Genomic DNA, 26,042 nt, shown 5'->3' with positions numbered 1-26,042 from the left:
TCTGGCATTTCTATTGAATATTCCGAAACCTTCCCAGTCCCAGTAACTTTGGGACCTTTACAAGACAATCATGCATTTTTAGTAGGACCCTTAGCGCCTTTAAATTTATTGGGAAGAGATTTGCTCTGTAAGATGGGAGCAACCATCTTTTGCACTGCTGAAGGAGTAAATTTACAGATACCTTCAGATAAACAAGATAGTATTTTGGCTACTTTAGATGAAAATGTCACTCTGCAAACAATGTGTATGCAGTCTGACGTCGATAAAAATAAGTATCTAAATTCATTACCCTCTCATCTATGGACCACTCATGATAACGATGTTGGGTTTCTGATTTCAGCCACTCCTGTAAAAATAACCTTAAAACCCAGAGCAAAGTTACCTCGGGTATTGCAGTACTCTTTGACAGTACAGGCTACATCTGGTATTGCCCCCGTTATTTCTGCTTTAGTAAAACAAGGAATTATAGTACCTACAAGTCCATGTAATACTCCAATTCTACCAGTAAAGAAACCTGGTAAACAAGCTTACAGATTTGTGAAAGACTTGCGGGAAGTCAATAAAGCTGTCTTGCCTGTTTTTCCAATCGTACCAAACCCAGCTACGATTTTAAGCTGTATCCCACCTACAGCATGTTGTTTTACGGTTATAGATATCTCATCAGCTTTCTTCTCTATCCCAGTACATTCAGATAGTCAGTATTTGTTTGCATTCACTTAGAAGGGCCAACAGTATACTTGGACCCAACTACCCCAAGGATAAGTAGAATCTCCAACCCTATTCTCTAGAGAGATGCACAGACAACTGCAGGATTTACAGTTACCACCATGTTCAGTATTGGTCCAATATGTATACGATATTCTTATAGCTTCACAAGATACCAAGTCTTGTATAGAGGTCTCACTTTTAGTTTTAAAGTTTTTAGCCGAACGAGGTTTTAAAGTAAATAAATCCAAACTGCAGTTCTGTCAAGAAAAGGTATAATACCTGGGACACATCATTTCTATGGGTTCATGTCAAATACTTCCAAACAGAATTACCTCCATTCAAACTGCCCCCCACCCTGTAACTCGGAGACAACTCAGGGGATTCCTCGGCCTAGCAGGTTATTGTAGACAGTGGGTGCCCAATTTTTCAGAAATGTCAGCTCCTCTGTTACAGCTTTTAAAAAAGGAGATCAGCCTTGGTCCCCTGAACATGAAAACGCCTTTCAGGCTATTAAAACAGCACTGATGAACCCACCTGCTCTAGGGCTCCCAGATTATTCTAAACCCTTTGTTTTCTTCTGTTGTTAAAGAAATAAAACTGCCCTGGGCCTGCTGGCGCAAGTGCGCATGGGAGGCTATCGACCTATAGCATATTACAGCACTCAGTTAGACCCTGTTGCTTCTGGCTATCCACCCTGTTTACGAGCAGTGGCAGCCGCTGCTGTTTTGATCAATATGGCAGCACCATTGACATTAGGACATGACACTATACTAGCAGTACCTCATGCGGTGCAAGCATTACTTTTAAAAACACAAACACAGTATCTTTCTAATGCTCACTTCACTAAATATGAGTTAAGTTTATTAACTAATCACGCTGTTCAAATTACACGTTGCCCACCACTAAACCCTGCTTCATTGATTCCAACTACTGATGAGGGCGAACCACATGACTGTGTGCTTGTAGATAACACTGTTCTTTCTCCTAGGTTGGATTTGCAAGATGTTCCTTTGCTTAATCCTGATTTAGTTATTTTTGTAGATGGATCCTGTTTACGAAACAATATTGGCGAACTCCAGGCTGCATGGTCAGTCTGCTCCCCATCTGCAGTTTTACAAACTGGACAATTACCACCTGGAACTTCCGCACAAGCCGCGGAATTAGTAGCACTTTCGTATGCATGTAAAATGGCCAAAGACAGATCTGTTACTATTTACACTGATTCACATTACGCCCTTGGTGTTGTTCATGATTTTGGTACCTTATGGAAGGAAAGGGGGTTTTTGACATCCTCTGGGGCACCAGTTAAAAATTACCTGTATACTGATCACCTCTTACAGGATTTATTATTGCCTTCCAAAATTGCTGCTGTCAAGTGTGCAGCTCACCAGTCTAACGACTCCTAGTAGCTAAGGGAAACAATTTGGCTGACTGGGTTGCCAAGCAGGCTGCTCTTTCACATACTGTTCAGGGACAATTTCTGCAGCCTATCTTACAAATGGTTACTTTTGACACTACTGTTTTGAAAGCTTTACAAAGTGAAGCATCGGAAAGAGAAATAAAAACATGGCTGGCCCACAGTTGTTTCCAACCCTCTGATTCAATTTGGCAACATCCTGATAGCAGATTAATTTGCCTTATATATCTATGTTAAATTCTCTTATAAAAGCATATCATTTGCCAGCTCATGTAGGGGTACAAGCATTAATCAAACAAATCCAGAAGGACTGGTTTGCCCCAGGACTTTCTGCTTCTGTGCAACATGTTTTGAGCACGTGCTCCATTTGTTTACAGCATAACATTTCAAAGGGCACTCTGGCTCCCACTCAACCGGTGCCAAAACTAATGGGACCATTTTGTGCTTTATAGTGGGACTTTATTGAACTCCCACCTTGTACTCATTTTAAATATGTTTTGACTATTGTTGATATTTTTTCGGGGTGGTTAGAAGCCTACCCATGTGCTAAAAATGATGCTATTTCAGTTGCAAAAAAATTGTGTTATGAATGGATGCCTCGTTTTGGTGTTCCTTTGTCAAATATACTCTGACTGTGGAACGCATTTTACTGCTAAGTTAGCTGAATCGTTGTGTACAATGCTAGGCATTACTTTGAAATTTCATTGTCTGTATAGACCACAGGCATCAGGTATTACTGAACGCATGAACCAGACCTGAAAACTAGACTTGCTAAAGTCACTTCAGAAACAGGCCTAACTTGGGTGCAGGCCTTATCACTAGCCTTACTTTCTATGCAGTCACAATTGCATCCTACTAAGGGTCTTTCTCCACCTGAAATTCTCATGGGTCGCCCTCTGCGTATGCCCATGACACCACCACCACCCTTCTCTGAATATGACACATTTGATAATGATATTCTTTGGTACTGCAAATCTCTTGTTTCTTTCCTACAGTTTCACCACCGACAAGTAGCAGCCGCTCAACACCTTCCAGATCCTTTCCTGTCATCCGCCCTACAACCAGGGGATTGGGTTTACGTTAAGTCCTTCTCTAGAAAAACAGTACTCCGGCTGCACTGGAAAGGGCCCTTCCTGGTTCTTCTGACAACATCATCTGCTGTGCGATTGCAAGGATCTCCAACATGGATCCACATTTCACACGTCAAAAAAGTTGTGCCATCTGAAGATCAACAACCTTTACCTTTTTCAACTCCAGAGTCTCCTCCCACTGCTACTCGTACTCAAAGTAGAACTGTTTCAGTACCTGACGATGCCTAACATTTACCCTTTTGGAAAACACCAAACTCCTGATACTACGCAGACTTAACAACCATTTCCACAAAAATATTGGACAGCCATTTTGATGATCATTCTTGTTGTACTATTATTTTTATTGTGGCCATTTTTATTTCCAGCTCCACTGACACGTCACACCAAACAAGCTGTTTGGCATCCACCTTTCAACATCTACCAAGCTATATAATTTGCCTATGCATCATCCCTCAATGTCTCTGACTGTTGGATCTGTACTGCCTTACCTACTGTTCATGGGGGATTGATGCTAAGTACAGTCCCTTTAGGGGTAATGAAACCTGGATGAATCTGATCTATGACACTTCAAGTGTCACCTCTAAAGGCAGAATAGCATTACATCTGTTTAACCGTCGAAATGGAACTGTGTGTTTTCAGAAATTTGGTAAAGTCAAGGTAGGATGGAGTTTTTGTAATGTGACAGTTCCCTACAGGTGTAATAATAACTCCTCCTACTGTAACACAACCTACAATTCATTTTGTGAACTGGTGCATAAAACATACAAAGAGGTACGAAACAATTCTGTTCTATACCAACTGCTAGGATTGATCGATAAGAAGGTGTTTCATTCTGAACAAGGTTATATAAATAGTAATATCACCACTAAGTTGGAAAATTGCTACTTTGTGTGTGGTAGAAGAGCCTATAAATGGCTACCATGAAACTGGTCTGGTAGCTGTTTCTTAGGTTTAGTCCCAGCCATCCGACATACATCTGCTTTACTTCAAGGAAAAATTCAGAATGTTCAAGAGGTCAAAAAGCCTGCCAATCCAGTAGGCCAAAATGACTTGGCTCATGTTGGCACCAAAGGACTATCTCATATGGACTTGGGTGATGACGCCATATTGTGGGCTGATATAATTCTAGCATACGGAGCAGTAAAATCAGTTTGGGAACTGAGAAAACTGTCTAAATTGCTTGAAGTACTAAGCAATGCCACATTTTCTGCTTTAGAACTAGTGACTGATGAACTGACTGCCATGAGAGCTGTAGTCTTTCAAAACCGTATGGCACTCGATTTCACCCTTGCAGCGAAAAGCGGAACTTGCGCTTTAATCCAGGAGGATTGTTGTACGTTTATTCCGGATAATCAGCACAAAATTTAAAGCCATCTCAAACTCATTCAGAGAGTCTCTGAATTCTCTAAGGCCAAGGAGGCCGATAACTCAACGTGGGCATGGTTAACCAACCTGTTCTCAGGTTGGGGAGATGAACTACTGAAGTTAATTTTTATTAATCGCAGTATTAGCTCTTATTGCTTTTCTTGTTATGTTTTTAATCAAAGCATTGATTTTGAAATTAATGTCTTTTAAGACTACTAAAAAGGTGCCAAAGTTTTAATTGCCTGCAGTTATGAATATGGACAATGAAATAAAAATGTGTGACAATGATGAAGGAACCAGCTACATGGTTATGCTAGACTTAGGGCAAATGTATGATCGACTAAATGGTGATGCTTACACAGCATCAAATGGGGGATTGTAGAATATGAATGGCTAAAGTGTGTGCTTAAGGAAATTGAGTATGTGACAATCTGTATGCATTGAGATGAACTTTGTACTGTGAACTCTGAGTAAACTGTGAATAGTGGAAAAGCACTGAAAAACAGGAGCCTGCTTGAAAGCAGAAAATGTGCCTTATATGGAAGTGTATCAGATTTTCTTTCTCTGCCTAGAGATGTAGTAATGTGAACTGCTTTAAGCCTACTGGTAAACCACTGACTGGTTAATTGCCTTTTGTACTCATTTAATTGGTCTAGTTTGTATTTTTGTACTGTCAGCAGTATCACCAGTATAAAAGCTTATGCATTCCTTTGTTCGGGGAGCCTCCCTGGTACTTTCCATGAGGCTCCACACATGTGTAATAAATGCCACTGAAAGAGAGGAAGACGTGTCTTGTCTTCATTTAAGGTGAAATGTTAAAATGCAACAAAAGTGTCCTAACCCCCTTGGGGGAGGTTTCAAATGCTACTTGTAGCAGAAATGGATGCAGTGTGCTATCCATTTGGAAATGGTTTGTTTGGATATGGCCTTGCCCTCTGCTCCTGCAGCAAAGCTGATGAACAATTGATCAGTCTTTCTAAATGATTTAGTCCTGTCTAGGTAGAATCTGAACTGTCTGTGCACATCTAGCGAGTGCAGAATCCTTTCCGCCTTGTTTTGTGGGTTAGTGAAAAAAGGTGGGCAAATAAATGGATTGGTTGAGAGCCACACTGGACACCACTTTTGTCATGAAGGATGGAGTAGTCCTAAGGGAGACCCTGTCAGCATGGAAAATGATGAAGGGCTCTACAGCCATTAGTGCTTGTAGTTCAGATACTCTTCTAGCTGAAGTGATGGCCAGAAGCAAGGCTGTTTTCTGAGAGAGGCACTTTAACTCTGCTGATGTCACTGGTTCAAAGGGGGGCAGGGTGAGCTTTTCTAAAACAAAGTTAAGGTCCCAAGCTGGGGTACGTGCTCTTGTGGGTGGCCTCAAGCTGTTAGCCCCTCTTAAGAACTGTTTGATGAGAGGGTGGGAGAAAAGAGGTGGCTCTGTGCTGAAATGAGCAGAGATGGCAGATGCATTTTAATGGAAGAGAAGGAGAGAGCCTTGTGTAGTAGGTCAGCCAGGTAATCCAGGATGAGAGGTAGGGAGGGCTGTGCAGTTCTGGCTCCCTTAGCCTGGATCCAGGTGCAAAACCTTTTCCACTTGTCAGCATAAGACTTTCTAGTGCTAGGGCATCTGGCCTCACGTATAACATCTAGAACTTGTTTGCTTAGATTGGCAGCTTGTGCAGTGGTCAGGGAATTAGCCAGGCTGCCACACTGAGGGTCTGCAATTGGGAATGCATGAATTCTCCATTCCTCTGGGTCAGGAGTGCTGGGATCTGAGGGAGGAGCCATGGTGGCAATGGTGATAGGCTGTGCAGCAGCGGGTACAAGTGCTGGCATGGCCAGTCTGGGGCAATCAGGACTGTCCTTGGTTTTTCCTCCCTTATATTGAGCAGTACCCTTGTAATGAGCGGTAAAGGGGGGAATGCATAGACCGAAAGGTTGACCCACTGGAAGGATAGAGCATCCACTTTCCAGGCCTTGCTGTGAGGTTACCTGGTGCAGAATTTGCTGAGCTGATGGTTGGAATGAGAAGCAAAGAGGTTGACCTTCGGGGTGCCCCATTTCTGGGTTACAAGGGTGAAGGTTCTTTGGTCTAGCTGCCACTCGTGTGGGTCCAGAAGATTTCTGCTCAAGTTGTCTGCCAGAGAGTTTAGAGAGCCTGGCAGGAATTGTGCTAATAGGTGTAGTTGTATGGCTGAGGCCATGTGACAAAGGGTCATGGCGAGCCTGCACAGAGGGTACGAGTGAGTCTCTCCCTGCTTGTTGATATACCACATCACAGTGGTGTTGTCTGTTTTGATCAGTAGCGGCCCCGGGGAGAGTAGGGGTCTGAAGGCTGTCAGAGTTTGCTGAACAGCTAACATCTCTTTTTGGTTGATGTGCAGATGTATTTGGTTTGAGCTCCAGTGGTCCTGAATGCACCTGCCGTCCAGGTGTGCGCCCCGGGCATAGTCTGATGCATCTGTGGTGAGGGTCTGGGCAGCGTGGGGTTGTGAGAAGGGTAGTTCCTTGTTATAGTAGCATGCTGCTGCCCACCAAAGAAAATCTTTCCTTAAACAAGGTATCATTGGTATAAGAGCTTCCAGGTCTTGGGAGTGTTGACACCAAAGACATTTTAGGTACCACTGTAGTTTTCTCATATGCAGTCTGGCATATGGAATGAGTAGAATGCAAGAAGCCATGAACCTCAGAGCTTGCAGAATTTTCCTTGCGGATAAGTGGGGTCTGGTGTCTAGTTGAGAGAAGTAGGTTTGTTTTTTTTCTGGAGTAAGAATGCTGTCTGGGATGCCGTGTCCAGGCTTGCTCCCAGGAATACAATCTTTTGCGTGGGTACTAGTTTGGATTTCTTTTCATTGATAGTATACCCCAGGGAGGTCAGTAGGTCCTTTACAAAAGTCAGGTTAGAATCTTTTCCTGACTGTCGGTCTGAATCAGGCAGCCTAAGTATGGGTGAATTTGAATATTTCCTTGTCTGCAAAAAGCAATGGCGGGAGCCAGGCTTTTTGTGAAAACTCTGGGAGCAGTAGATAAGCCAAAGGGATGCGCAGAGAACTGAAAGTGCAGTGATCCTATCCTGAAACGCAGATATTTCAAGATTCCCTGATTGGGATGTGTAGGTAGGCCTCTTTTAGGTCTAAGGTGGCTAAACAAGCATCCTTGGAGAGCATAGGTAGAAGTTGCTGGAGGGTGAGCATTTAGAATTTTGGTATCACCAGGAAAGTGTTTAGAATGGATAGATCAAGGATGGGGTGCCAGGTGCCCTCTTTTCTGTGTACCAGGAAGAGTCTGGAGTAGAAACCTTGGCCTACCTGTTCTGCAGGAACATGGCTCTATTGCCTTTATAGAGAGCAGGGAAAGGACATGCTTTTTGGCCTCTGCCCACTGGTTTGGGGGAAGATCTGGTAACCCTTTTGGGGTTGGTAGAGTGTGGAAATAAAATTTGTATCCCTGGGACACTATGTTGAGGACCTAGCAGTTGTTGGTAATGGTGGCCTAGGTGCTTGCATGGAAGGAGAGCTTTCCTCCTAGGGGCAAGACCGGGTGGGCAGAGGGAGGGGGTGGAAGTATAAAGTCATTGTGAGTTCTTACGATGAGGGGGTGGCTGAGCACTCCCTGGTTTTGACGAGGAGGAACCCCATTGCTTAGATCTCTGCATTCCCTGCGGCTGCTGTCTGTGAGGGGGGCCCTGCTTCCCCAGGGTCTTGGCTGAACTTACCTGGAAGGGGCAGGAAAGGACCAGTGTTTGGAGGGGCAATGCCTACTGAACCTCGGTGGCTGGACCTGCAAGAAGTCTTTGACTGCATAGATTTAGCCTTTTTTCCATCTTTTTTAAGACCTCCTCTGCCTTGGTGCCAAATAAGTTGTCTTTTTGCAGTGGTGCGTCCAATAATTTGGATGTGACATGGTCTGGCAAGGGTTGTTCCTTTAGCCAAGCATGCCTTCTAAGTACAGAACCAATGACTGCCGCCCTGCAAGATGTTTCTAAGGCATCAATACCACATTGTAAGGTGTGCTTAGTTACTTGACTTGCAGAATGCATTAACTCTTGTAACTCTATTTTCTGCACAAGCAGGAAAAGAAGATATTTTCTGTTTGAGGAGGTACATGGTATGTTGCTGATATTTCAGCATATGGAACTAACAATTTAGTGCTCTAATAGCAAAAGTAGCAGAGGTGTATACGTTTTTACCCCATCTGTCTAATGCTTGGGAATCCCTATCTGAGGGGGTGGGATTTTTAGCAGAAGTTGCTTTAATTCCTTTAGGTCCTTGAGAGATAACCTCGGGGTCAGCAGTTGGATATTTGAAAAGAAATTTGTGGGAGTCAGGGACTCTATAGTACCTGTCTGGTTTCCTGGGACCAGGAGGGAGGGTGTCAGGAGTCAAACTGGATTCCATAAAAAATATCATCCACTACATCCAGGACAGGAGGAATGGCCAGTGGTCTGTGCTGTGGAAGATCTAAAAATTCCCTGAGTCTCTTTTTTGACTGAGGGTAGTCCTGACATTTCTATTGGAAATGCTCCCTTAAGGTATGCAGGGTTTCCCCAAAGGAAAAGTCCTCGGGTGGAGAGGCTGAAGGGATGGATTCCTCTGCATTAGAATCCTCATAAGCTGAGAGGGGTTGCATATATCTTCATATTCAGATGCATCAGAGTCATCAGACTCCTGTTCAGACAAAACTACTGGGGAAAAATCTCTTTTTCTTTTAGAAGGGGAAGCCTGGCTTCCCCTGACAAGCTTTATAAGGTCTTCCACCATTTTAAGCATCTGTCACTGAGGCAAGAAAGCAGGTGCCTGAGATTGGGTCGTCGGTTTCTTGGGTGTGGTTCTTACCCTGGGCCCTAGAAACTCAGTATTTTTCAAAAGAACGGTAGACGCGAAAGTCATCAGTCTGTGTCATGAATCGGTAGTGCGAAGTACTTCCTCAGAAGTCGGTGTATGCTCAGCGGGTCCGGACCCATCCAAGGTAGAGACATCCACAGGATCCTTAATCAATGAAGAGCCTCTCGGCATACCGGACTTTGAAAGGTTCTCGGTAGTGGCCTGCGAATCCACAGAAGTGGGCTTCAGGGGCTGTGAAAGCGCCTCTCTGAGGACCGGAGAACTGCCTCACTGAGGACCGGAGAACTGACAACTAGCTTAACGGAAGCGTCATCAGAAGTTTTGGACCTGTAAGGTCTGTCTCTGTCTTTATCTTTATGTTTTTTTGGAAGATCTGCTGTCGAATGGCTTACCAAAGCCATATCGGAATTCGAGGACTGAGAGTGAAAATATCTAGCTGTAGTAAGGGCCCGACAACGTACAATTCTGGCATTGAACAAAGCACAAAAGTGATAGCGGGGAACATTGTGGTATGAGCCTAAGCAAGTGAGGCAGTAAGAATGAAAACCTCGGTGTTGTATTTGCTTTCCACAGGCAAGACTAAAGTTAATTTTTCTGACATCGGTTAGAGCAAGAAAAAAGAATCCCTAACGGGGTACTTAGCTTTAAAAGACTTCAACTTCAATTTGGAAATGAAAAACTCAGGTAGCGGCCGACCGGCACTCGTGCGAACTGCTTCTGCTTCGGGCTCCTCGGCAAGAAAGACTGAAGTAATGATGTCGGCTGCCTTAATTTATAACACTGGCAACCTGATGTCAGTCCTGGGGTGACAGCAACTGACACAGAAATACTACGCCTCTGGTATTTGGGCTGACTGATGGCTACCCTGGCAGGGATAACCCAAATGTGATGACTGCAACACTGAAACAAAAAGAACATCCTCAACAGTTACCCCCTTCAGTGGTCCACTGAAAACTGCCCCTGATTTTGATCCTGTGTTGCCCCATTACTTTTGGATTTGTCCGAAATTCTCAAGCAATTATATTGAGAGGTATGGGCCCAAGTAGTCCTCAAAATGTTTTAACAGTCTCTTTCAATACTAATACTCTCAGTATCTTAAGTGCAGTCAGAAACTAAAACAAACTGATGCAAACTCTCTCACAGATTCTAGCAACATTGTCCATTACATTCCCCTTGCAGAAAACTAATGGAGCAGTTAAGCATAATCCATTTCAAGTACCGCAATTATGTACAACCAGTTACTCTGTCTAGAACAGAGAAGCACAGCACTTGTGATTGGCATTATAAACAACACTACAGTAATCAATGATGTATTTCCTGCATAGTGACACTGCTGGAAATGATGCACTGCAGCCACAGCATGCTTAAAGAAAGTCTGTGTATGATGTAGGTAAAAAGAAATCAGTGCCATTACCTTTCATTACACATTTTAGGTGCATCTCTATTTATTCCCCATTTGTCTGGCCTATGTGATAATGGTACACAGAAAAAAACCCCGCAACATTAACAGTAAAATGAACACTTAGAAAAAAATGTACTTTAAAAAGAAAAGAAAAGTAATTCACAATTATACAATTATTTATATTTTTTGGTTTGTTAATTTGTTTACTTTGCTGACTAAATATCAGCTCAATTAGATTATGTCCCTTTACAGTGAACGTCAGTGAGAAAAGCTCCAAAAACATCATCAAATATTTCACAACAAACATGTTTAATGGACCACAAGGTTCAACTAAGCTTGTCTGAAATCTTTTGGAACCATTACATGTCTGATACGAATCAATTTGATAATAAATTATCTTTTCAGCATCACACAGATCATATTCTGCACTGGATAGAGAACAGAAATAAGAGTTCATGAAACTACAACTGCTTGGCAATATCACTTTCAAGTTTTAATGCATGCAGGAGTGGAGAAACAGCTAAAATGGAGTCTGCAGTCACACTAGAATGCACCAAGTACCTCAATGGTTGATGCCTTCAGTAAAGCAATCTGGTCCTCTCGTGAAAGTTCCAAAAATCCAGGGACTTGTTTGGCAAAATCAACAATCTCTTGGACAGAAATGATGGCAAGCTCAGTGAAATGTGCAAAACGCTGTTGCCGTGCTTCACGGCTGTTGGGGTCACTGTTTTGCGGCCAAGGCTAAAAGAAATAAATAAAAATACTTCTGAGATACAGTCCCCCCAAAAATTAGTGCATAAAATAATAAACATGCACATGTTAGCATGCAAAACTTGAAACAAAAAAATCAGCTTTACAAATGAAAATTCAGTCCTTCCTAAAACTGTGTTTTACATAACTTCTGAATTGGTCTCAATTATTGGAGAAAGAATAGCTGTGTAAAAATCTTACCATAACCATAGATGTCCTTCTCTTCCATGTTGCAGTATTCAAAACCTTTGGGTTATCCTCTGCTATCTTCTAGTCACTGCTTGGTACGTGGGATGTCTAAAGTGGGCTGTAGGGTGCGTGGGCCATAAAAGTGATGCCTCCATGTACCTTTGCTCATACTTGAATGCCCCAGTTGGACTCCAGTCCTGGGATAGCTGGACAAGTCCTGTGTCATCCAAAAATGGATTATACAGGGGGTAGGAGGGGGGGTGGAAAACTGCAAGATGGAAGAGAAGGACATCTATGGCTTTGGTAAGATTTTATGCAACTATTCTATGTCCCTCTATTTCCATGTTGCAGTATTCAAAATCTTTCAGTGCATACCAAAGCTGAAAGGGAAGAAGAGGAGGGTGGTATGGAACTGTTCTCCAAGAACCCATGCAGGACTACCTTAGCAAATCCTGCTCTAGACCTTGAAATATGACCTGGTTTGTAGTGTTTGGTGAAGGTATGGACAGAGGTCCAGGTAGCTGCCTCTAGAATGGAAGTAGTGTCCAGCCCTTTGAAGAAAGCTCCAGATGAAGCCATGGCTCTAGTAGAGTTGGCTTTAATTTCTGAGGAAAGATGTTTGCCATGATAGGTGTTAACAAAAGGAGACATCCCTGGAAATTCAGGCAGAAGTGGTCTGTTTTGTCACTGCTCTCCCCAGAGCTCTTGGGTGAAAGGAAACAAACAGTTGCTCTGATCTCTTAACTGACTTGGTCTTGTCCAGGTAGAATCTAAGTTGTCTGTGGACATCAAAGGAGTGAAGGACTCTCACTGTCATTCTTTGGATGTGGAAAAAGGTAGGAAGCTGAATAAATTGTTTCAGGGACAGCACAATGACCACCTTAGGCATGAAGGTGGGGTTGGTCCTAAGGGTCACTCTATCCTTAAGGAAGAGTAGAAAAGGAGGGGTGGACATCAGGGCCTGAAGCTCTGACACTCTTCTGGCTGATGTCAGGGCCACAAGAAGCACAGTTTTCCAAGTGCAATATTTCAGAGAAGCTTTTGATACTGGTTCAAAAGGGCACACTGTGAGCTTCTCTAAGACTTAATTCATGTCCCATGGTGGAGGAACTGGCCTCCTGAAGGGCTAGGTTGGCCTTAACCAAAGAATATGCCAACCCTGCTTGCAACAATTCACACAGATATGACAGCACTAACCGGACCTCTCTTTGAAATGGGTCTAGCTGTCTTTGTAGACACCAGATGGAGAATCTTTTCCATTAAGACATATAAGATCTCCTAGTATTGGGTTTCCTGGCCTCTGCCAGGACTTTAAGCACGTCCTTGGTGTAGAGCTGTCTAAAAGGGATCAGGATTCTATCACCCACAGGGTTAGGTTCAGAGATTCCAGGTAGTGATGGATTAGGGATCCCTTGTCCTGTGTGAGAAGGCCCACTCTGTGAGGTAACTTGTGATGATTGCCCCTGGCTAAATGCAGAAGGAGGGGGAACCAGTGCTGTTTTGGCCAAAAGGGAGTCACCAACAAGATTTTTGGTTTGTCCTGCTGAAATTTCAAAAGGACTTTTTGTAGGAGTGGGAATGGGGGGAATACATAGAGAAACATCCCCTTCCATGACATAGAGAAGGTGTTCGTTGCCCTCGCAAAGGGGCTGGTCACCCTGGTACAAAAGAGTGGAAGTTGTCTGCTCAGAGGGGAGGCAAACAGATCTACTTGTGGTGTAACCCACTTGTGGACTATGTCCAGGAACACATCCCTGTGTAGCATCCATTCATGGGATTGTGACCTGGACCTGCTCAAGATGCCTGAGTGTTCTGAGATGAAGGGATATAAACTGCCTGCAGGGTGACTCCATGTTGGGCTGCTAATTCCCAAGCCTGGAGTCTAAGTCTGCATAGCAAGTAAGACTTTGTTCCTCCCTTTTTTGCTCACATACCAGAGAACTGTAGTGTTGTCTGTGAACAACTTCAGCAGGTCCTTGTTTCAGAATGTGTTGAAGGCCCTCAGAGCAAATATGATTGCTCTCATTTCCCTGATGTGCTCCGTCTTGAAAGGGGCTGTCCAGGGGCCTTGCACCTTCAAGCACCCCAAAGCCACTCCCCATCCCAGGTCTGAAGCATCTGTGTACATCTCCTGGACTAGGGGAAGGAGTTGTAAAGGAAGTCCAGGGTTGAGGGAGATTTGGTTCAACCACCAAAGGATCTTCTTCGTTAGGAAGGGAAGGTTTTGGCCCAAGGGGTGGGTGTGCTGGGTCCATGTGGACCTCAGGTACCACCGGAGCTTTCTCATGTGGAGTCTTGCTAATGGTAACATGAGTATATTGGAAGCCATATGATTCAGGAGTCTGACAAGCTGTCTTGCTGTCATAGTGGTAGCATGTAGGACAGAAAGCAGGTGCAGTTTCAGGCTTTCCATCTTTTGGGGTGGAAGAAATGCCCTCATCACATCTGTCCTTATTCTGCACCCCAGGAAAACTTGGTCCCGAGAGAGGCATAGACTGGACTTGGGGTAATTAATGTTGAAGCCGGGTGACTGTAGGACAGAGATGACTTTTTGGAGTTGTATGTGTAGGGAAGTGGAGCAGCCTGCCTGGAACAGGAGGTCATCCAGGTAAGGAAACATTTGAATCCCTTGGAGCCAGACACTTGGTAAACACCTTCAGAGTAGTGGATAGTCCAAAGGGCATGGCAGAGAACTGAAAATGCGAGGAACCCACAGAAAATCTTAAATACTTCCTGTAGTTGGGCCTTATAGGGGTGCGCAGCTATGCATCTTTGATGTCTAAAATGGACAGAAATGCTTGAGGCATGGGAAGGGGGAAGAGAGTCTGGAAAGTTTGTTTGTGTCTTTCGGCTTTTCCCGGTTAGGGGTCGCCACAGTGGAACTCCGGTCCGCTAATGATTGGTAGTTGATTTTTACGTGCCATGTTACCAGCTCTGATGCACAACCTTCAACGAAGGTACGCCCATTCATGCATGTCTCCACGCAGAAGACGCTCTAGCTGAGAATCGAACTGGACAGCATCTTACTGTGAGGCGACAACGCTACTGTAGCACCACCAGAACAGAGTCTGGAGAGTAAGCACGCAAAAAGTGGGTACTCGTAAAAAAAGGTTGAGGTGGGAGAGATCCACCACTAAGTGCATTTGTATCTTTTTTTTGATTTTATATCATACAAATGTTCGTAAATTCGGTTCTTTAATTTACGGTCAGTTTTAAGCCATTAGACCTTTCACTGATTCACACTCCACCACTGTATTTAAGAAAGGCAGAAACTTAAAAAACATTTTTGAGATGAAACCAAAGGGAGTGAATAATGTTGGGCACAAGAAAAAGTGTGGCATGTGTAAATATTGCAAACACATTAAGGAAGGGGACATTTTTCTGATAAACAACTTTGAAGTGAAATTACATCAGAAATTTAACTGTGGCTCTGAAAGGATTATTTATTGTGCCCTATGTAACTGTTGTAGCTGTTTTTACATTGAAAAACTGACCGTAAATTAAAGAACCAAATTTGCGGACATTTGTATGATAAATCAAAAAAGATACAAATGCACTTAGTAAACACATTATGGAAAATACTGGTCACTCTTTTCACTTCATTGTCATTGACAATATTAAAAAGGGACCTTGAGGTGGTGCCTGGTCACTTTTGTTAGAAAGGAGAGAGGTTTACTGGCAACTGCGTCTCAATGCATCAAGTTGGCCAGGCCTAAATGAATAAATTTCCATTAGCTCTCTGTTGAAACTAAAAGCTTTAGAAAGATAACAGTGTTTTTTAAAAAAAAAATTATATTTTTTCTGTACTATTAAATTATATATTTTATTATGTTTTTAAAATACAATTTGAATTTTCCAAATTTATTTATGCATTTTAACCAGTTTTCATATATAAAGCATGTTTTTTACATGATTTTTCTTTAAGGGGGTATGTTATTTTAAATAACTTATTAACTTTTAATGATTGTTTTACCCAGTTTCCTCTGTACTATATAAATGGTTTGTGTAAATTAATTCATTATCTGATGAAGTTCTGAAGTGGTCAGGACGAAAGCGTTTATCATTTGTTCTATTTTCTTCAATAAAGTCGAGAATTGGTTTTATTATATTTGGCCTGAATAGGTGCAATTTTTTTACTGTGGAGTGGCTCATCCTTTTGTTACTGTTTGGCATCTTCGTGTTTTGCAACAGTTTTTCCTTTTGTCTTTTTTCACTGTTTTTTGATGGCCAACGAGGACAATTTGGAATTATCTGCTCCTCTTGTGAATCAGGAAACTGATTTTAACACTCTATAGCATGCCGTTTTGAATTTAACAGCTATTGTACAAAATATAACCAAAAAGGTTGACTCTCTTCTGGCCACACCCCCTGGTGACGTAGCCACTCCCCCGATGACGTCAGACGCCCGCAGAGCACACGAGGAGAAGCAGTGGTTGTCTCTACGAGTTTACAAAAGTGTTTTGAATGATGGAAACCCACTACAAAGCCTTAATTCCTTGAATTCTACATCCTCAAGAACTGGATTAAGTAATGGAGATGAACATTCCATTCCTTGTGGACAGAGAACTATTAATTTGAACTCTCAACCAGTTTTTGCAGGATCCAGTGTTCCTTCCAGCCACAGAGGTTCTGTTCCAGTTTTAAAGGACTGGCTTACTGAAGCCATTGTTTCGAACAGTGAAAAACAACCAACAGGTACTCTTTCTGTGAATAATATTCAAGTTATCTAGAAGAATTTGATTATAAACTTTGTAAGATCAAGCACTTGCAGCTTGATAATGCATATTTTTTAGAATGTATAAAAGAGCATATTGTCCCTAAGGGACTTAGAATGTGGCGTTACCCTAGTGGTTTGATAGCAGGCTCCAACCTGCATAAAGAACTTTTGGCTCTTTTTGATTCTCATGGTGTTGAATATATGAAAGTTATTGTGAAAAGTAATGATGTTTTGATAAATGATTTAATAAGTAATGTTTCTGAGCTTGATAAAAGAATTAGTGAACACACAGTATAATGAATTTAATATGAACATGCACATATCTTTCATAGTATTGAGCAGTTATCTACCTCTATAACAGCACGTAAGGTAAAAAAAAAACTCGGGGATAAAAATGACTACGGGAAGTGATTTGCTTACCCCAATCCACCTCCCTCTCAGGAATGGGGCAATAAATTCCCTGACCATGGTTACACTCCTGCTGGTAATGATTCTTCCAACAACACTGAAACAAACTGTGTTACAGTTAATAATGACCAAAACTATTTTTTAGACCCACAAGAATTCCCAACCCTAAGACGGTCGTAGAGAATAAAGAACAAAACTGCAGTTTCATATCAACCCTGGGGAACTCACCAGGGGAACACTTACCCCCCAACACTCAATGGAACACAAGGAGGGATTCAATCCTAGGGAGAGGGGGGCACAGAATCATACTTGGTCCAACAGGAATTAATTAATGATTCTTTATGTCATCTGATTATTTACTACCCCACTGTAACATTATTGCCAATTGTGATGGTGATTTTAGGTGTATAATTTTTCTGATGTGGTTTTTGGTGTTGCGCACTGTGATTTATTTTCAAATGTTTTCAGCTATGTACCTTCACAACCTACGGACATTTCTAACATCCTACTTGACTTAAAATTATACACACATAAGTTGAATTTTAGGGTCTTTTTTCAGAATTCATCACTAGAAAGTGTTATCAACCCTTTAGCCATGTCCAGCACCTTTAATCCTCCCCTTCACCCAATCATTCAACTATTTGAAAGAATATGTGAACTAGATATCTATAATTTTTTAAGGATTTATCAGAAAAGACAGATGGACAATGATGTGGAGACCATACTACAAGACATTAAAAGCATTCTTGACTTGGTTAGAATAATGAAACCCGACAAGGGTGGAAGTGTAGCTCTTATGAACCAGGTTGATTATGCTAACAAGATGTTGCACATTCTTAATGGGAAGGCATATGCTAAATCCTCCCTTAATGAATTACATACAGCTTACAGCATTAGAAATGATTTACAGGATTTGTTTATTGAGGGGTCCATTACCATTGATGAGTTAAATTATTTCACTGTGTCATATCCTAAAATGTCAGTGATGTTTGGGTTACCAAAACATCATAGCAACCTTGACCAACCACTCATGAGACCCATTGTGGGCGCAAAATGTTCCATCACCCACCCTCTTGCAAAACTTTTAGACACAAGGCTTAAAGAACTGGTCTTTTCTAAAACTCACATATGTAGGGACTCATGGAGTTTCTTACATCTCTTCAAAAACACTCCACTTCAAACCCATTATGTCCTTTAAACCATCGATATCAGACTTATACTCTGTCATTCCACATAATACAGGTTTAGAATGGTTTTCAGAATACTTATATGAAAAAGGCATTGAACACAACAAGGTTCACGTATATGCACACCTACTTAAACTTGTATTGAAAAACAACTTTATTCTCTTTAATCACGAAATCTATTTGCAATAGGAGGGTGTAGCAATGGGTTCCTCATGTGGGGGGTCTATATGCAAACATTTGTTGTAACCCAGTGGGAAAAAAAGTTTTTGTTCAACAGTCCAATATTTAAGTATGTAAAATGCTACACCCATTTTTTTGGACGATATCTTTATTTTGTGGGATGGACCCCCAGAACATATAGTAGATTTAATATTGTTGTTGTTGTTGTTTCTGTCTTTCGGCTTTTCCTGGTTAGGGGTCGCCACAGTGGAATTCCGGTCCGCTAATGATTTGTAGTTGATTTTTACATGCCGGGTTACCAGCCCTGACGCACAACCTTCAACGAAGGTACGCCCATTCACGCATGTCTCCAGGCAGAAGACGCTCTAACTGAGAATCGAACCGGACAGCGTCTTAATGTGAGCCGACAATGCTACCGCAGCACCACCACCACGATATATAGTAGATTTAATATCGTACATGAATTCCATCACCACTTTCTTGAAAGTCACACACAACTACAGTGTGGAGCAGGTGCTTTTCCTAGATGTTCTTTTCATTAAAGATCACACCAACAACAAATTTGTTTCAAAAATATACAGAAAGGAAACATTCCAACTCCTTACTTCATTTTTCAAGTACACATCCAATGAAACAGAAAAAAGCTATTGTAAAGGGACAGTTTGTGAGGGCGGCCTGAATGGTATCAGATATGGATGATTTCCTTAGCGAATGTGACAATTTGAAAGCCATGTTTTCAAGAAGAGGCTACCCGTGTAAGTTTATTACTGACATTAAGTTAGAAATAGTAAATAAAAGGGAGAGAGGGCATTTTAGCCCCTTAATAACAGACACTGATAAAGTACAGTTTTGTACCTACCATAAATGTAGATGTTCGAGTGGTTATGCTGCTGCAGTCATCACACTTGGGTTATCCTGCCGTCAGGCGGTCCCGCAGTCGGCCTGAATTCCAAAGCCTTGGTCCGGCGTCGGTTGTCGTCGCTTCTTCCCGAATGTCAGTGCGGCAAGGGTATAAAAGAGGCAGCCGATGCCATTTTCTTCAGTTTTTCTTGCCCCAGATGTCAGGTGCCCCCAAACTAAGAAGGGAAAATAAGAAGCTTGCAAAACATACCTTAGTGCAAAACAATGGTACTAGTTGTAAGCAAATACACCATATAGACATGCATCCCAAAGGTTGAAGTACATGGAGGTATAAGAAAAGCCTTGTTAGGTAGAGGGGATGGAGGGAGGGTAACCTGGACTGCAGCAGCATAACCACTCGAACATCTACATTTATGGTAGGTACAAAACTGTACTATGTTCATCGTGCTATGCTGCTGCAGTCATCACACTTGGGTAGAGTCCCAAAGCTATGGTTGGGTGGTAGGAGCTAAACTGGGTTAGGTGCAGCTAAGATGCCCTGCAGCACTGCAGTGGCAAACCCAGCTCTGTTTTTTGAGTATAGAGGAAGGTGGTAATGCTTGGTGAAGGTGTGCACTGAACTCCAGGTAGCTGCCTCCAGAATGTCCTTTGTTGGGACTCCTCGGAGGAAGGCTGCTGAGGTTGCTGTAGCCCTGGTAGAGTGAGACCTAATACTAGCAGGCACTGCTTTCCCGTGGTGTGAGTAGCAAAAGTGGATGCAATGTGCTATCCATTTGGAGATGGTCTGTTTTGAAATAGCCTTTCCTTCTGAGCCTGGTGCATAGGATACAAGGAGTTGGTCAGATTTTCAGAAGGCCTTTGTCTTGTCCAAATAGTAACGTAACTGTCTGTGAATGTCCAAAGAGTGAAGGAGTCTTTCTCCTTTATTCTGTGGGTTTGGGTAAAAGGTGGGCAAGTGTATGGCTGCCGGTCTTTGTCCTTGCGTTTTTTAAACATAGCGGTTGTTGGAGGTTCCAATGACATAATGTAGTTGAATTTTCTGCCAAAATAATGTTGGGCGGTATCAGCCCGATGCTTAATAGTGCATTTATTGAACCTAGCACAAAACCGACAACCAGAAACGTTGTGGTCTGGGCCTAGGCAAGGAATACAATAAGAATGAAAATCCTTATGAGGTATTTGCTTCCCACAAGAAATACAATTATTAACTTTGTCTGACATCGGTCTGAAACAAGAAAAGTTTCCCCAACGGGGTACTTAGCTTTACAGAAGACTTTGGCTGAAATTCTATTCGAAAATCTCAGGAGCTGGCCAACCAGCACGTGCGAACTACTTCTGCTTCGGGCACCGCGCGACAAGAAAGACTGAAGAAAATGGCATCAGCTGCCACTTTTATACCCTTGCCGCACAGACATCAGGGAAGAAGCGACAACAACCGACGCCAGACCAAGGCTTTGGAATTCAGGCCGACTGCGGGACCGCCTGACGGCAGGATAACCCAAGTGTGATGACTGCAGCAGCATAGCACGATGAACATCAGCATCACCAATACCAGTAATTTTACCCAGTCTATAAGTGTGCAGAATCAAGAACTTAAAAGGGACTACAAGACATCTTTTATTACTATATATACCAATGACAATTTTGCATTAAGGAAAACTTTGGAAAAGAATTGGACCATTCTAAACCAAGAGAAAGCCATTAGACCTTTCATTGATTCACACCCCACCATAGTATTCAAGAAAGGCAGAAACTTAAAAAACATTTTTGAGATGAAACCAAAGGGAGTGAATCATGTTGGGCACATGAAAAATTGTGGCATGTATAAATATTGCAAACACATTAAGGAAGGGGGCATTTTTCTGATAAACAACTTTGAAGTGAAATTACATCAAAAATTTAACTGTGAATCTGAAAGGATCATTTATTGTGCCCTATGAAACTGTTGTAGCTGTTTTTACATTGGAAAAACTGACCGTAAATTAAAGAACCGAACTTACAAACATTTATATGATAGAAAATCAAAAAAAGATACAAATGCACTTAGTAAACACATTATGGAAAATACTGGTCACTCTTTTCACTTCACTCTCATTGACAATATTAAAACAGAACCTCGAGGTGGTGCCTGGTCACTTTTGTTAGAAAGGAGAGAGGTTTACTGGCAACTGCGTCTCTGTGCATCAAGTTGGCCAGGCCTAAATGAACACATTTCCATTAGCTCTCTGTTGAAACTAAAAGCTTTAGAAAGATAACAGTGTTTTTTAAAAAAATATATATTTCTTCTGTACTATTAAATTATATATTTTATTATGCTTTTAAAATACAATTTGAATTTTCCACATTTATTTATGCATTTTAACCAGTTTTCATATATAAAGCATGATTTTTACATGATTTTTCTTTATGGGGGTGTATCATTTTAAATAACTTATTAACTTCTAATGATTGTCTTACCCAGTTTCCTCTATACTATATAAATGGTTTGTGTAAATTAATTCATTATCTGAAGTTCTGAAGTGGTCAGGATGAAAGCGCTCATCATTTGCTTTATTTTCTTCAATAAAGTCCAGAATTGGTTTTATTGAATTTGGCCTGAATAGGTGCATTTTTTTACTGTGGAGTGGCTCATCCTTTTGTTCCTGTTTAGCATCTTCATGTTTTGCAATACTTTTCAAGCATCACAAATGTCAAGGTGTACAATCCCAACATACACATTTTTTTTTGCCAACTTTGTATGAATATACAAGGAAATGATATGCATTACATTACATTAGTAACTCTTTCTACAACACTGTCTCTCTTCTGCAATAAATCAACTCTTCCTTATGTAGGAAAACTGCATATCAACCAAGCCTTCAAAAATAACCTACAAAAATGTCTTGGAATACTCTTCTGTCTAAACAAAATCTATTCTAGCCTGCAGTAACACAGTCTGTATCATCATTTGCAAAGTTTTGCCTACTCTATTAAACCACACATTAACATTGAACATAAGCAAAAACATATCAGCTGCATCATCATCACACTTTCTTTGTTAGACTTCACTATGTATTGTCGACTCAAGTTTAAGCATAAGAGGTTCTTAAGTTCATATGTCTGATGAACAAGTAGAAAGCCTACTGACCATCAGAGACTGATGCCCTGGAACCCACACTTGGAACTTAAGTGATATCCATGAAGTTATCCAGTTTCCTCTTAGAAGTACGACTGTGCCAAGTTAAACTGTGTGTGTGACTGAAAGTTTATTCCTGATGTAGGAGTTATATACTTACCATACTGCTGTATCTTCATTATCCCTAGTCTATCCAGTTATACTACTGGGAAAATCAGTCCTCAGGCAGATTCATCCCAGCAACTTCAGCTGCACCAATACTTGAGCTACTTCCCTTATAATATAATGCACCTGCTCTCCCCTGTATCTCTCAGAATGAATTTGCAGCCTAAAGGCAAAAAGGAACTAAGAGAAAAAGAGGATGACATGATTGACAGACCTCGATGTTTTGTCAGAGATGGCCTGCATCTGTCACCCCTGGGTTTCCGGGTACTGGCTAAGGCTCTTGCCACCCCTATAGTGCCTTTTTAGGCGGTGTTCCAAAGACCAAATTACCACCATAACAGCTATAAATAAATGCAACCTGAGGGTCATGCTGCTCAATGCTAGAAGTCTAAATCTCAAGCTGCACGCACTCAAACCACTACTCAAAATGGAGAAGATCGACATTTGTGCTGTAACGGAGACCTGGTTTAAAGCAGCAAAAAGCACCCCTGCGATACCAGGCTATAACTCATTCCACACCTTTTGGCCCTGAAACATAGACCAAAGGTCCAAAGGAGGTGGTGTCCCCATATTCATAAAGGATATGCACACTTCCAGACTACCAGCCCAACATAATGCATCTGAGATACTCCAGGTACAACTTATACTGGGTAAGATGGTGATTCATGTCATAGCCTGCTTATAGGTCCCCAACCATGCCCCTAGACTCTCACTCCACGTTCCTAAGCACCCTGGAATCTATCAAGGTCCAACCCAAAACTCTCTTACTACAAGACTTCAACGACTCCTCCATCAACTGGGAAAACTACTCAAGCACCGATACACTGGCCCAACGCTTCCTGGAATTCATCAGTTCCAATGCCCTGAACCAGCTCATTCTGACCTCCACTAAAAGAAGCAACATCCTTGACCTGGTTATTACTAACATGGGCGACCGTTGCTCTACACCAATAGTCAAGCCCTCCCTGGTCAGATCCAACCATAAACTAATCACCATGGGAATCCACATCTCACCCACACCCCCCACAAAGGTAACCACCTTAAAAACATCTCTAAAGCTGACTTTGGACTTCTAAAAACAGAGCTGGTTAACTTCACGGCACCCATGCCAATGGAAAACAGCTGCATGACTAACAAATCATACAACAATGCACTGTACGAATGTGTACACAAATGGATGGAACTACCCATACCCAACAGAACCAAGACGCTTTCCTCCTAAAAAAGGAAGCCAATCTGGTGGTCCCCTCCCATTAATAAACTCTACAACACAAGGAAGAAACTGTTGCAGAAAAAGGTGAAGTCTCAAGTCTGGAAAAACTCCCTTATTAGCCTCAACAAAAAGTTGAGATCCCTCATCAAATCCTCTAAAGCCAGCTATGAAGGCAAAATTGCGGCAGACACTAAAAACAATCACAAAGCCTTCTATAGCTATATCAAGAACCTCCATGGCAATACCCAGATTTGTTCTGAGATACTACACAATGGTACCTCCTATACTCGGTCAACAGATACTGCCAACATACTGGCCGACAGATTCAGTGCCAACTTTACCCCTCTCTCCCCTCCTAAAGGGCCAATCACAATACCAAAAGAATCCCAGGCACCCAGCATTACTGCAGCACAGGTTAAAGCTGCACTGTCCAAATCCAACAATACAGCTTCCATTGGACCCAATAATATCCCTGGCTGTGTTCTACAAGAACTATAAAGCGAACTGGCATTACATCTGTGTGCCCTGTTCAGTCACAGCCTCACCTCAGGCTTTGTCCCAGCCGAATGGTGCGCTGCTACAGTCATCCCTCTCCATAAAGGGGGAGCAACTACAGACCTTGGGAAGTATCGCCCCATTAGCCTGACAAGTCTGATATGTAAAGCTATGGAGCACATCATGGACCTGATTAACAAAGATATACGAAATCTGCAAACTCTAGACCCCATGCAGTTTGGCTTTGTGAAAGGGAGATCATGCCTGCTCAACCTGGTTGACTTCTTTGAGTCAGTCACCAGGGCCGTGGATGAAGGTAAGGCAGTGGATACAGCCTACCTCAATCTGGCCAAGGCCTTTGATACCATTCCTTACTCAGGAATTATTGATAAACTCACCAAACTAGGCATCAACCCCTATATCACTAGGTGGGTTGCAAATTGGCTCACAGATAGAACACACAGTGTGAAAGTAGCGGGACGCCAAGTCTGACTGCTGACGAGTCACGAGTGGAATCCCACAGGGATCGGTCCTGGGTCGTCTCCTTTTCATAATGTACTTCTTAGAAGGCCACGCCAACACAAAGGGACTCTGGCTGACCAAGTTCGCAGACAACTGCAAGCTGGGAGCCACTATTAACTCCCCAAGTGATGCAGACATCCTACAGAAAGGCCTCACTGAGACCAATGACTGGTGTCAAAACCATGACCTTAAGCTTAACGCCAAAAAAATGTGTCATCGTCACCTTTGGTAAAAACTCAGTTCCCACTAATTACCACATTGATGGAAGCCCACTGAACACTGAAGCTGTTATAAGAGATATGGGGACGCAGGTTGAGAGCAACCTCCCCTTCAACCACCACATTGCCACTGTGATCAGAAAGTCATTCTATGTGGCACATCTCATTACCAAGGGTTTTGCATCCAGGAAGAGAGAGGTCATTGTCTCTCTCTACTCTTCCCTCATTAGACCAATCATTGAGTATAATGCCCAATTTGGCATGTACCTCACTAGACACCTGCAACAGCTGGAGAGGCCACAGAAGTACCTCATGAAGAGGATCCTAGCATTAAACACGTCTTAAATGGACAGACTCCAAAGAATCCAGTTATTCTCAGTCTCTTATCGCCTACTTAGAGGCAATCTCTGCTTGACTTACAAAGCCATGTCTGACCCAGCTCTGTTAGAAATGCTACATATGAAGAAATCCCAGTCCCTCCACACCACACTCTCCAGAGACCTCAACCTCATTACCACAATCAACAGAACAAGCTGGAGGGACAGGTTCCTCACCCAGAGACTGCCCATGCTTTAGAATAGATTTCCCATACATGTTAAGCAGAGCACCTTGCTGACCCTTTTCAAGAGAAATCTTGATATTAATATTGGTGCTGACACTTTGAATGCCAAGGACCCCAACACCAAAAAAGGCATCAGAATCAAAGAAAGGGTTGAGGACTAGAAATCAGAGTCAAGTATGTTAGAAGTTGGGGGATCAGCACCAATAAATCTGTTCCAACGGTGCCAAAGAAGAATGCATCACAAAAGTTAATGGGACTGCCACCAACACCTGTGAAGAGGCAAGAGTGTCATTCATGTGAGTCCTAAGATCAACCCAGAGTGGGAATGGGATGACACCCATATCAACTGTGGCACTGATGAAGGTCCTCATCATGCAATCCCAGCCAACACTAGAAACATTCTGGACAAATATGGCGCACCTAAACAAGGAGACGGAAAAATGGCAAGAACCCAAACACTGGGACAGTTCTACCTCTGCAGAGTGGCAACTTATAGATTTTCTTGTGGAACAGTCCAAGCCTTGGATCAAGATGGGCTTGGAACAGGAGAAGTTCATGGCTCTGATGTACTTGAAGAACTAGAGTCTCCTGCATCAACACAGGTCTTGGAGACTAATAAGGGAAAAGGGGCCTGTTGAGACA

General features: G+C 42.4%; 1 protein-coding gene across 3 annotated transcripts in view; it reads right to left on the bottom strand.

Moving 5' to 3' along the window:
* The window catches only part of NR1H2 (nuclear receptor subfamily 1 group H member 2), a 1,405,479-nt gene that overhangs the window by 498,808 nt on the left and 880,629 nt on the right, over window positions 1–26,042 (bottom strand). For all 3 annotated transcript variants that reach the window (XM_044059298.1, XM_044059300.1, XM_044059299.1), the window contains exon 6: window positions 11,380–11,559. In XM_044059298.1, the coding sequence (XP_043915233.1) occupies window positions 11,380–11,559 (180 nt within the window). The remainder of the gene's footprint in view (window positions 1–11,379; window positions 11,560–26,042) is intronic.

This window comes from Protopterus annectens, chromosome 17.part0 (assembly GCF_019279795.1).
Source record: "Protopterus annectens isolate FY-2018-M chromosome 17.part0, PAN1.0, whole genome shotgun sequence".
Lineage (NCBI taxonomy): Eukaryota > Metazoa > Chordata > Ceratodontiformes > Protopteridae > Protopterus > Protopterus annectens.
The sequence above is the reverse complement of the archived record's forward strand: the minus strand, read 5'-3'. Positions and strand labels throughout refer to the sequence as shown.